The 12,139-nt window shown below is 40.2% G+C and overlaps 2 protein-coding genes across 8 annotated transcripts in view; one reads left to right on the top strand and one right to left on the bottom strand.

Annotated features, from left to right (window-relative positions):
- Positions 1-8,657, top strand: part of CEP44 (centrosomal protein 44) — a 35,482-nt gene extending 26,825 nt beyond the window's left edge. For 6 of the 7 annotated variants that reach the window (XM_069574197.1, XM_069574196.1, XM_069574195.1 and 3 more), the window contains one exon: positions 7,072-8,643. In XM_069574197.1, the coding sequence (XP_069430298.1) occupies positions 7,072-7,239 (168 nt within the window). In that variant the 3' untranslated portion in view covers positions 7,240-8,643. Of the gene's footprint in view, positions 1-7,071 lie in introns of all 7 variants that reach the window. The other variant, XM_069574194.1, reaches the window with a different exon arrangement.
- Positions 1-12,139, bottom strand: part of FBXO8 (F-box protein 8) — a 91,094-nt gene that overhangs the window by 64,510 nt on the left and 14,445 nt on the right. The gene's annotated exons all lie outside the window — the stretch shown is intronic.

Raw genomic sequence — 12,139 nt, 5'->3', positions numbered from 1 at the left:
GAAATCTCAATTATAACTGTAGTTGAAGGCTGCAAAAAATTCTCATTTCTTTCAGTTCTGTCCTGTATTTTGAATCTGTTGTTATATAGATTCATAAACACTTTGGGCTGTTATTTCTTCATGATAAATTTATTTCTTTATCACTATGAAATGGCCCTCTTTATCTTGAGTAATATTCTCTCATCTGGAAATCTACTTTGTCTGATTTAATATATCCACTCCAACTTTCTTTTAGAAAGTATTATGGTGTTACTCCCCATCTTTTTACTTTTAATGTATTTGAAGTGGTTTTCCTGAAGAGAATATATACTCTGTCCTTGCTCTTTCATGCAGTCTGTAAATCTCTGGAGTGTTTAGATCATTTACATTTAACTTGATTATGGACATGGTTAGGTTTAAATATACCACCTTATTTGTTTTCTTATTTCCCATTTGTTCTTAATTCTTTTCTTAACCTCTTTTTATGCATTATTTTGCATTAGTTGAGTACTTTTTAATATTTCTATTTTATCTCTTGACTTACTAATTATACTTTATATTTATGTGTGTAGTTGCTACAGGTTTGTAGGATACATCTTTAACTTACCACAGGCTACTTTCAAGTAATATTATACCACTTCAAGTATAGTATATGAATATTATAACTACATGTACATTCACCCCTCATGCCTTTTTTGTTAGGCATTTTACTTCTACATGTTTTAATTCCACAAAACATTGTCATTATTTTGGCTTTAAACATTTATTTATTTTTTAAAGAGGTTTCCTAAAAGGTATTTGAAATTATTATAAAACTGTTGTAATTATAACAGTAACTATGATTGCTAAGTAGTTATGGTATTGCAGGGCAGAAAAATAGGCTATTGCAATAAGCAGAGTACAGAGCTTCCTACCAGACTCAACACAGAATAACGATTATGATGAACTGCATTACTGACTAGTGGGAAAAGGATGGACTATTCAGTGAATACGGGCTTCCCTGGTGACTCAGAATCTGCCTGCCAATGCAGGAGATGGGTTAGATCGCTTGGTTGGGAAGATCCTGTGGAGAAGGAAATGGCAACCCATTCCAGTATTCTTGCCTGGAGAATCCCATGGACAGAGGAGCCTGGAGGGCTACAGTCCATGAGGTTTCAGAGTCATGCACGACTGAGCATGTGTTACACTACATTCAGTGAATAGTTTTAGGAAGGCCTGACTGTCATGGGGTGGGGGAGATTAAATTAGAGCCTCATTTTATACCATTCAGTCATTTAAAGGTAGATTAAAGACATAAATATAGAAATAGAAATGAAAGTGAGGTCTGTGAGCAGCAGCACCAGCATCACGTGCAAACTAAATCTGCATTTAAAAATATGCATATGAACGTTAGGGAAGCACTGGAAAAGATGATCTTTGTGGAAATAGTTCTTAACTCAAATTGCACAGGTCATAAAAGAAAACATAAAATTGACATATGGGAGTTGAATTACTAACTAGAAAGATGGTGACTTCCTGGAGGGTTGGTTGTTCATGCAGAAGGTAGCCCTCCCTGCAGATGTGTTGGCTGGAAGGTACTTGGCTGAGCACCCCCAGCATCCTCCACCTCCTGCACAAATGGCGTGGCTTAAACTAGCCAAAACAGGAAACGATGTGATGGGTAAAGAGAACCATAGACATGGCAGAGCCCAGAAATCTCACTGAGAAGGAGGAGACAGCTCTGCAGGCATTCCAGTCTGGAGGGAATGAGAATCGGGCACTGGGGCTTGGGCCAGTGCGGGCAGCCATGGTGTGTGTGCAGGAGAGGTGGTTGGGGCTCATGACTGCCCTGCTATCCCATCTCTCCACTCCCTGCCATCCCACAGGATGTCTGTCCACAAAGCCCAGGTATGTATGTTGAGGGGCAACTGTCTGGACCTGTCTGTGGAAATGCTGTCAATGTTAAAGGGCCTTAACAGTTCCAAAACCAATACCCTTTGTGCCTCTCAAGATGATATAGATGTTCATATGGATGAAACACAGGATGAGTTCACAGAGGCATGAGTTAGTGCTGGTGGCTCTGGCTTGACTGTCAAGCCCAGTGTCCATCTCCAGAGGGCTTGTTCAGCTGCTTCATACCAACTGGAGATGCACCTGCAACCTGGAGCGCCCCTTCCACCTCAATGGCAAGAGACCTGACGGTGGGTCATGGAGAATGGCCAGATCTTTGCACATCTGTATTTTCTACTTTCTCCTTCTCCACCTCACCCACTCTGTGAGCTCTGATCTTCCCCAACAGAGTGTGCGAAGACAGTGGTTCCAGCACTCACATTTCTTCTTTAATGTCACATAAAATGTCTACAGTGGAGCTGATTGAGATTGCAGAGGTGAGCTGGCCACACAGAGTCCATGGGTGCAGGGTCACTCTGGAGCAGCACTGCCTGAAGCCCTCAGGTTGCACACACCTGGAAGCCAAACTACAGGAGTGACCGTGCTGGAGAAGGAGGGCGATCCTCTGAGACCAAGGCCACTGTGCAGGCATATTTCCCCAGCCTTTCCTTCCTGATAGCTGTGGTGGAGGAAGCCACCATCAGAGTTCTTGGGGCAGATAGCTCAACCTCTGAGCTTGGTTTCTTCTCCTGTGAAGGGAAGTTTGCCCTAGGGTACTGGTTCTCAAACTGGGCACTATGGAACCCGTGGAGGTTCCAGAAGTTCCTGGAAGACTTTGGTAGGAAGCACAGAAACCGTGAGAGGAGCCCCAGGAAATCTGAGCACTCGTCCCCCATGACTCCCAGCTGATGCCTCTGTCTCCATTTGTAAATTTTATTCTTACAAATGTGATTTTTACCACTGAAATACAAATTTGAGAATCCCTTAAAAATATTTCAGTCTATCAAAATAAGATGTGAGATGACAAAGCAGAATTTTTTTTAGTAGGAATAACCAACAAGTTAGTATTCAGCATCTAAAAGGAACATCCCTAAATAAATATTCCAATAGAATACAAAAGATGAGTTACTGAGAAAAGACATCCTGAATGAGCAATATACAATAAAAAAATACAGTCAATGTGCAAAATTTTGTCATTACTAAGTTTTATTAAGGGTGTGGTCAACCAAGTCTTAAATATCTGATTGAAGTGTAGTCAGTACAATGACTTTGCAGACAGTTTGGCAAAAAACTTGTAAGATGTGCGTGTCCTATGAAGTAGCAATGCTGCCCCGCAGCATATACCTCAGATAAATTCCCTCATAAGTATTGACAGAATTTATAAGGATATTCATAGTATTTATAGTAACATTTCATCAAATTGCCAACAAAAATAGTAACCACTGGTGACAACTGAGGCTGAAGAGGTAGAATCTTATATATTATCCTAAGGAGCTTTATCTTGAGAAACAATGGGAAGCCACGAGGACTAGAATATTATTTTAGGAAGATGTCCCTGGTAGTGTTTGAGGAGGAACAAGGAGAGGGCAAAGCTGGAGGCTGGGGGACTAGTTAGAGAATGCTTACAGGGTCCAGGAGAGAAACGAGGCTGAAGGTAAAGAAAGAGCATTGGAGATGAAGAGGGGACAGAAGAGAGAGACACTGACTGGATAAGGAAGAAAGGGTGTTTCTGCCTTGGATAGGTGATAATCACCTGACAGCTTTGACAGCAGTCCCATGGAGTCACTTTAAAGCGCCCTGTCTCCAGTGGGTCCAGCAGGATAAATAACATCCAACAGATCACTTCAGATAAATATTTTGATTTGTTGACTGGGCTCCTTTATACTGGTTGATACCAATTTAGTATAATGTCTACCTCAGTGATTTAGTTGCTTCATAGTAGCAATCAGTTTTCTGGCAGTGGTTTTACAAAGTTCTAAAAGACTCAACTACAGCCCTTTTTCTTTGAACTACTTAAAGATGGTCTCTGCTATGTCCTGGGACTGGCCCTGTTTCCTCTGTTCTCCCAGTGATATCAAAAGGCAACCTTTGTGCATGGATTCATCAACTGGGGCCTATCTTCAAGTCAAAACCATGACATTGTTCATTTTGGTTTTGGAATTAAAGACCATAAAATTGGTTGGGGTTTTTGTTGTTGTTTTTTGTTTGTCTTTTCATTTTGTTTGTTTTCTCTGAAAAGTGAATAAGTAATTATTAATGTGGAATAATCTACTTAATGGTGGTGGGGATTGTAGACACATTTGCTGTCTGCTCTCACGCTTAACTTTCTTTGGGGGATTTACCCAAATTTCCTAGTGGGTAACAATACTTTCCCTTTCTGAGCCATGTGTTGTTGTTGTTTACTCACTAAGTCATGTTTGACTCTTGTGACCCTATGGACTGTAACTTGCCAGGCTTCTCTGTCCATGGGATTTTCCAGGCAAGAATACTGGAGTGGGTTGCCATTGCCTTCTCCAGGGGGTATTCTTGACCTGCATCTCTTGTGTCTCCTGCATTAGCAGGGGATTCTTTACCATACAACCACCAGGGAAGCCCTAAGCCTCAAGCAAAATGACTTCAGGTATAAGCCCACTTGCCTTATAACTCATTCTACTGATTCCCAGACACTGATTGACAGATGAGCAGGCCACTCAACTGTAGGCAAAGAACTTGGTCTTCTGGGGAAGACGAGTTTCCTTCCCTTGCCTCCATAGCTACCAGAAAAGACTCTTAACTCTGTTCAGTGTGATGTGAGGGTGTGGCTCTGGAGTTGATATACTTGCTTGTGCCTGAGTGAAAAGCTGCCATGTGGAACCCACAGAGGAAGGTATGTGTTCACAGCATTTAAGATGCTGAAGGAAGCTTCTTGCAAAGCCAGGTCTCTTTGTGGATTTTCACTGCCATGAAACAGTACACTGCTATTATTAGAGACCTTATGGGTGTAATGACGTACCCAGAAAATTATGTGTAACTTTTGAAAAATCAACCTCATTTCTTTATTTTCTCATGACAAGAACTATTTGATATATATGATTTCTTAACCCTAATACTTTGACACATGTAAAAGATACAGTTACACAACTCAAGCAGATTAGCTTCAACATGGAAGGTATCAATTGTTCTTAAATTTTCAGGTCCAAACCATCATTTAAGAACAATAACAACAGTGAGCCTTTAACGTTTAAGATTAGGATGTAAAGAATTATTACAACTATGTTGTTGTTTAGTCACTAAGTCATGTCTCTTTGCAGCCCCATGGACTGTAACCTGCCTGGCTCCTCTGTCCATGGGATTTCCCAGGAAGGAATACTGGAGTGGGTTGCAATACTGGAGTGGGTTCTTCTCCAGGGAATCTTCCCGATCCAGGGATTGAACCTGCATCTCCTCGATTTCAGGCAGATTCTTTACCACTGAGTCACTGGGGAAACCCTGTGACAACTATACTTCCCATTTTATCAGGAAAGTAAATCAGGAGGAGTAGGAGAATACACAGGAAAGCACTTTTCTCAAACACACAAAAAAATTACATTTTAAAAAGAGCTGGTCCTAAGAATGTTCAGATAAGTTGCTACCTCTTCCCCTCTTGGTCCAGTTTTAGTTGATTTTAAGTTGTAAAAGCTAAAGTTAAAGGAGACATGTGTTTTTAAATTGTTTTCAGTGTATCTTCAAAGTTATAAAGTAGTCAGTGTTAAAATATATCTGGTAGTTTAACAATAACATTTTGCTTTCAGGATAATGTTCTCACACTTTATAGCTTTAAGAATGTACTGTACTCATGGGAAAATGAAAGCTGTTATGAGAAACTGAAGGGAAAAGTTCAAAAGGTAGTCCATGACTTTTTGCCTTTTTTTTTTTTTTTAAGTTTAGAGAAAGGATAAGACTGTTTGGATTATGTTGTTCTCTGACTTAGTAAAAAAAATGCTAATGAATATATGTTAACCTTCAGGTTATCAACATTCTTGCTCAAGATAGATTTATAGTAAAAATAGACTACTGAACTGTCTTGTTAAACTTTAAAAGATGAGTTTGGATGAGTTACAAATAACATCCTCTACCCTGAGGTCAAAAAGAATATGCAAACACAAATTTTTTAGATAAGAAAACTTATTATAGTTTCAGCTTTCATGCTTCTTATTAAAATGACTATGTAAGAAATACAATCTTTTATGGTTTTATTTTACTATATAGCACTCTCTGATTTTCACATTTTCAAAGTACCACATGTTCATTTTCTCCTCATTTTGAAACCATTACAGTATTGTAAAGTAAAAAAAAAATAAAATTAGAAAAAAAATAAATTTATGCCCTTAAAAAAAAAGTACAAAGAGCACCTTAAACTTTGTTAATATTTTGGTGTTATCTTTTTTATTTTTCTATGTGCACATTCATGTGAATTGTGTGAGTTATTAAATGGAGATTATATTTCAGATATAATTTTAATTTTTTCATGGGACTAGTGATCATTTTCCATGTTATTATATTTCTGAATATAAAATATGGATTTTTCACACTATTCTGTCCTAGAAGTTTAACAGTCATTTGACCTTCAATGTGCTGGGCATGATACCATAATCTTTTAAATAATTTCTCTATTGTCCATTTTACTGGTTTATAAAGTTCCTAAATAGAAGAAGTGCCCATATAAGCCTTCCTACATGTACATCTTTGATGGTACATATTATTTCCTTGGGATAAGTTTTTAAGATATGCAGTGATTACGGTAATTGGTATCTATTTCTGACTTTATGTTCACAAAAGTTATATTTTCTATAGGAGTTTTTAAGTATACACTTGCCTTAATTGAATATATTCACTTTGTAGATCTCTACTAATTAGTATCAATACCTATATTATTATACTATTATATTATGATGTCATCATTGTATTTACTATTTTTTAAATTAGATTAAAATGATTGCTGAGGCTTCTTATCCCTACAGCTCTTCACCTGAGCCCCACTCCCCAGAGGAAAATATCTTGACCATTTTAAGTCTTTCTCCGGTGTTTTAACTGTATTTGTAAATAATCAGGTTAGTTTTTGCTCATTTGGTCTACTTTTGATTTTATCACTCGACCACCTATTATGGAATAGGAAGAATTAGCATTCTTAAGTGCTATGTACCCATCCTGCTAATCTGTTTATACACTATTTTAATCTCTTGTATTGTGTTTTCTGTTTCCTAGAACCTTCCCACATGGAGTGTCCCATCCTCTTGTTCCCACCCCGGCCGGCTGCGTTCTAGGCCTCCTCCATCCAGCTCGTCCTGGACTCTCCCGGGTCCCTCTCCTGGGTTGCCTCTTCATTTCTGGGAACCCATGTCTCCCTTCCCTTGCTGCACTCGGATGTTTTAGGGGAGCTCCTCCACTAAACCCGGAGCCCCTTCTTCAGCAGTAAGTCTCTCAGTAGGTGGACCTTCACCCTCCGCTTTTCCTTCCTGTAGCATCATCCTTGTCCATCTGATTTCCATTTTCCACCAGCTCATGAAAACCCCTGCTGATGGCCCCTCACCCATATTCATCATGTGTGTTTATAACTTACCTATACCTTTGTTGTGGTGAACGGGGTGGAAGGCCCCACAGGCAAGGAAATACATGCTTTCTTCGAATAGAAAAAGTGCTTCATTCACTCACATATTTTCATTGACTTTACAATACAAAAATACAAAATTTGGGCAAGATTGCTAGAAAAATATTCAGATATGACAAAACACCCATCCTTACTTTCCTCCCATCCTCAACTAAGTCCACACAAATGTAAAGGACTGTGTAACCAGAATAGTGAAAGGGACAAACATAGGCTGAAGAAGTAGGAATTAAAATGTAGTTCAACAGTGAAGACTAGGAAAAAGCTGGGCAGGGCAAATAGGATAGTTCTGTAGGGTTGGTAAAGATTCCCAGGTGGTTCAGTGGTAAAGAACCCGCCTGCCAATGCAGGAGATGGAGGTTCAACCCCTAGGTTGAGAAGATCCCTTGGAGGAGGAAATGGCAACCCACTCCAGTATTCTTGCCTGGGAAATCCCATGGACAGAGGAGCCTGGTGGCTACAGTCCATGGGGTTACCAAGAGTTGGGCAAGACTGAGCCACTGAGCACACACGTAGGGTTGGTAGTATTCACAGAAGCTAGAGCAACAAGGAGAAAACAGATTGAGTCCTTGTATCTAAGATTGCTCCTCCTGGTGTGGTAATATATTCTGAGCTGCACCATGGCATTCATTTTAGTGGAGTAGGAGAAAGCAGTGGCAAAGGATGGAAGGGGAATATAACGGGGATACCATTTGCTTAGCCTGAGAGCCTGCAGCATTGGCAGCGCTAGATCCATTCTATTAATTGCATCACTCGCATCTTGTAAACACATTTCCTTAGACCACATGTAATAGGCCTTGGCTCCATTCAGCCCATTTACTGACTCCTCAAATACCTAATGTATAATTTTTTTTTCACGTCATTCTCATCAAATAAAATTCACTTTCATTTTTATGACCATATTTAAAACAGAGAATATCTCCCCAAGTGGTCTTGGGTCTCAAAGTGGCAGAGATTTTATGTGTTTCATGTTTGAACTGCCAAAGATCTCCGGCGATGTATGCATTAACCATAACCCACTTAGAGTTCTGGTTCATATGTTTGCTCAAAGCATAGGGCTACCACCAGAAAGTGTCTCAGCCTAAAAAAGAAAATTAGTCCAGTTATGCAGATCCATAAATCCCGGCTCAAGCAATGTATTTTGGGGGTAATAAACACAATTTTGTTCTTAATTGGGTAGAAATAATACTTATGCTTGAACCTGTCGCCTTCCTGGAATTGAAGTCTATCCCACATGGAGACATTCCTCTGTAACGAACACTTTTGCTAGTAAAACCAGTCCACCAGGATATCCAGCCAACACTTCTTGCAGAGGGCAGAGTTCTCTGGAATTTACTGAAAATGGAAAATTGATTACATTGGCCACAGAGGACATTTATATTTATATAAACACTTTAGATAAGGCTTTTAAAAGCCAGAAATCACTTTTAGCAAGATTTCAGAAAAATGTTGTAGTCTTTTTTTATTTTTAATAGGTGTTAGAAGGGTTATTATATTGATATTGACAGCAATTAGGTGATTAATTGAAGAATTTGACTTGAAAGGATGAACTGCTCCAACATTGGTTTGTAATTTTCTTTACTATATGCAGTTCAATTTTGTGGTCTGGCAAATGACCAACAGCCATTCATCTAGTACACATACCTTTCTACAGCTGGATTTTCAAATATGATTATAAAGTTCATATGACAGAAGTGTCCTGAAAATAAATATGTCAGCAGGCTTTGCTTTATTTTATGCATTTATTCTGGACGTAACATAACTTGATACAAACACAGATGACGTTCTAAGACATTTTGCCAGACCTGTTCAAGTACAGCATCGTTTGAGATGGTGGAAGTTGATTTAGAAACACCTGGGTTGAGTATTTCTATCCATGCCTTAAATCCTAAAAGCCTTGCAAGTTTTTATAGTCCTTTCGGGGAAAGACAGGAACTACATTAACACTTGTTAGTATAGCAGTTAATGTACTTCTGAGAAAGACTTTGTAAAATTTTGGAAATGATGCAAAAAAATTAAAGGGAAGATTTAAAAAGAATTAGTGTTTGATCAGCCTCTATTGTGGCTCCCCTGGTGGCTCAGTCAGTAAAGAATACTCCAGCAATGCAGGAGACTGCCTGCAATGCAGGAGACCAGGGTTTGATCCTGAGTTAGGAAAATCTCCTGGAGAAGGAAATGGCAACCCACTCCAATATCCTTCCCTGGGAAATCCTATGGATGGAGGAGCCTGGTGGGCTGCAGTCCATAGAGTCACAAAGAGTCAGACACGACTGAAGCTCCTTAGCATGCATGCATAAGCTGATAGATTAACAGGGAGAAGAACCACAGTGTTTCTTCCTCTCTTAACCAGCAACATATTTGCATTAAACAGCCATCCTCTGGAGCAGTGCCTCCACTTTCCTTGTCAGGAAGACTAATTTTCAGCTAGTGTTATACAAGGGCTACACCATAGCTCATAATGACATTTTTTCTCAAAGTGGGAAGTTTCTTAGGTTATAACATGAGTCACAAAAGTGCCAAGACTTTTGAAAAAGCTCCCTCCCACACAAGATAAAGATTATGATAATAGCAATTATCGTGGCTAACATAGTTGAGTGACTCTGACTGGGCAGAGAGGATTACATGTATGATCTCATTTAAATTTCCCAAGAATACTCCAATTAAAAAGAAAAAGAAAAAATAACTCCCAAGAATAATGACTAATAAGGACCTACTGTACAGCACAGTATTTCTGCTTTATTGACTATGCCAAAGACTTTGACTGTGTGGATCACAATAAACTGGAAAATTCTGAAAGAGATGGGAATACCAGACCACCTCACCTGCCTCTTGAAAAACCTGTATACAGGTCAGGAAGCAACAGTTAGAACTGGACATGGAACAACAGACGCTGGGCTGGAGGAAGCAGAAGCTGGAATCAAGATTGCTGGGAGAAATATTAATAGCCTCAGATATGCAGATGACACCACCCTTACGGCAGAAAGTGAAGAGGAACTAAAGAGCCTCTTGATGAAAGTGAAAGAGGAGAGTGAAAAAGTTGGCTTAAAGCTCAACATTCAGAAAACTAAGATCATGGCATCCAGTCTCATCACTTCATGGGAAATAGATGGGGAAACCGTGGAAACAGTGGCAGACTTTATTTTTCTGGGCTCCAAAATCACTGCAAATGGTGATTGCAGCCATGAAATTAAAAGGCGCTTACTCCTTGGAAGGAAAGTTATGACCAACCTAGACAGTGTATTTAAAAAGCAGAGACAGTACTTTGCCAATAAAGGTCCATCTAGTCAAGGCTATGGTTTTTCCAGTAGTCATGTATGGATGTGAGAGTTGGACTGTGAAGAAAGCTGAGCACCGAAGAATTGATGCTTTTGAACTGTGGTGTTGTAGAAGACTCTTGAGAGTCCCTTGGACAGCAAGGAGATCCAACCAGTCCATCCTAAAGGAGATCACTCCTGAGTGTTCATTGGAGGGACTGATGTTGAAGCTGAAACTCCAATACTTTGGCCACCTCATGTGGAGAGCTGACTCATTTGTAAAGACCCTGATGCTGGGAAAGATTGAGGGCAGGAGGAGAAGGGGACGACAGAGGATGAGAAGGTTGGATAGCATCACGGACACAATGGACATGGGTTTGGGTGGGCTCTGGGAGTTGGTGATGGACAGGGAGGCCTGGCCTGCTGCGGTTCATGGGGTTGCAAAGAGTCAGACACGACTGAGCGACTGAACTGAACTGAAATGTACAGCACAGGGAACTCTAGCCAATACTCTGCTACTCTATTCCTTATATGGGAATAGAGTCTAAAAAAGAGGGGATATATGTATATGCATAACCGACTCACTTTGCTGTACAGCAGAAACTAACACAATACTATAAAATCAACTATACTCCAATAAAAAAGTTAATTTAAAAAATCTTCCTACAGTCCTATTGGGCTTCCCTGGTGGCTCAGAGGTTAAAGCGTCTGCCTCCAATGTGGGAGACCTGGGTTCGATCCCTGGGTTGGGAAGATCACCTGGAGAAGGAAATGGCAACCCACTCCAGTATTCTTGCCTAGAGAATCCCATGGACAAAGGGGCCTGGTAGGATACAGTCCACGGGCTCGCAGAGAGTCGGACACGACTGAGCGACTTCACTTTCACCTTCACCTTCACAGTCCTATTAGATAGATGCTTATGTTATCCAATCTCACTGTGAGGTATCTCAATCAATTATGTGATTAACAAACCACCTCCAAAATTATCAGCATATACTATCAACTCCAAATGTGATTCTGTACATGGTGAACTGGACAGGACTTCACTGCCCAGTTCTTGATCTTAAGTTGGTCTAGGTGATCTGACAGAGACATGAACTTGTGATCACAAGTGAGTCTGAAGCTTCCTGGTCTAGAAAGGCCTTAGCTGAGATATCAGGGCTCTTCTTTAACCTGGTAACTCAGGTTTGTTCATGGAACCCCTCGAGTCCCCAAAACTGCAGAGTGGAATCTTCAAGACCTCCTGGGGCCCAGGCTGGGAACTAGCTTAGGCTTATTTCTAGAGCTTTCTGTTGGTCAGTACAAGTCACAATGCCTGCCAGGTTCCAAAGTTTGGGGGAAAGACCTCACTTCTTGGAGGTAGCTTCATGGCGACTGTTTTTGCATTGTACTTTTATCACTGAGTCAGTGAGGT

This window comes from Ovis canadensis, chromosome 2 (genome assembly GCF_042477335.2).
Source record: "Ovis canadensis isolate MfBH-ARS-UI-01 breed Bighorn chromosome 2, ARS-UI_OviCan_v2, whole genome shotgun sequence".
NCBI classification, from domain to species: Eukaryota; Metazoa; Chordata; class Mammalia; order Artiodactyla; family Bovidae; genus Ovis; species Ovis canadensis.
Note: the sequence above shows the minus strand (reverse complement) of the source record. Positions and strands in the feature narration are given on the sequence as shown.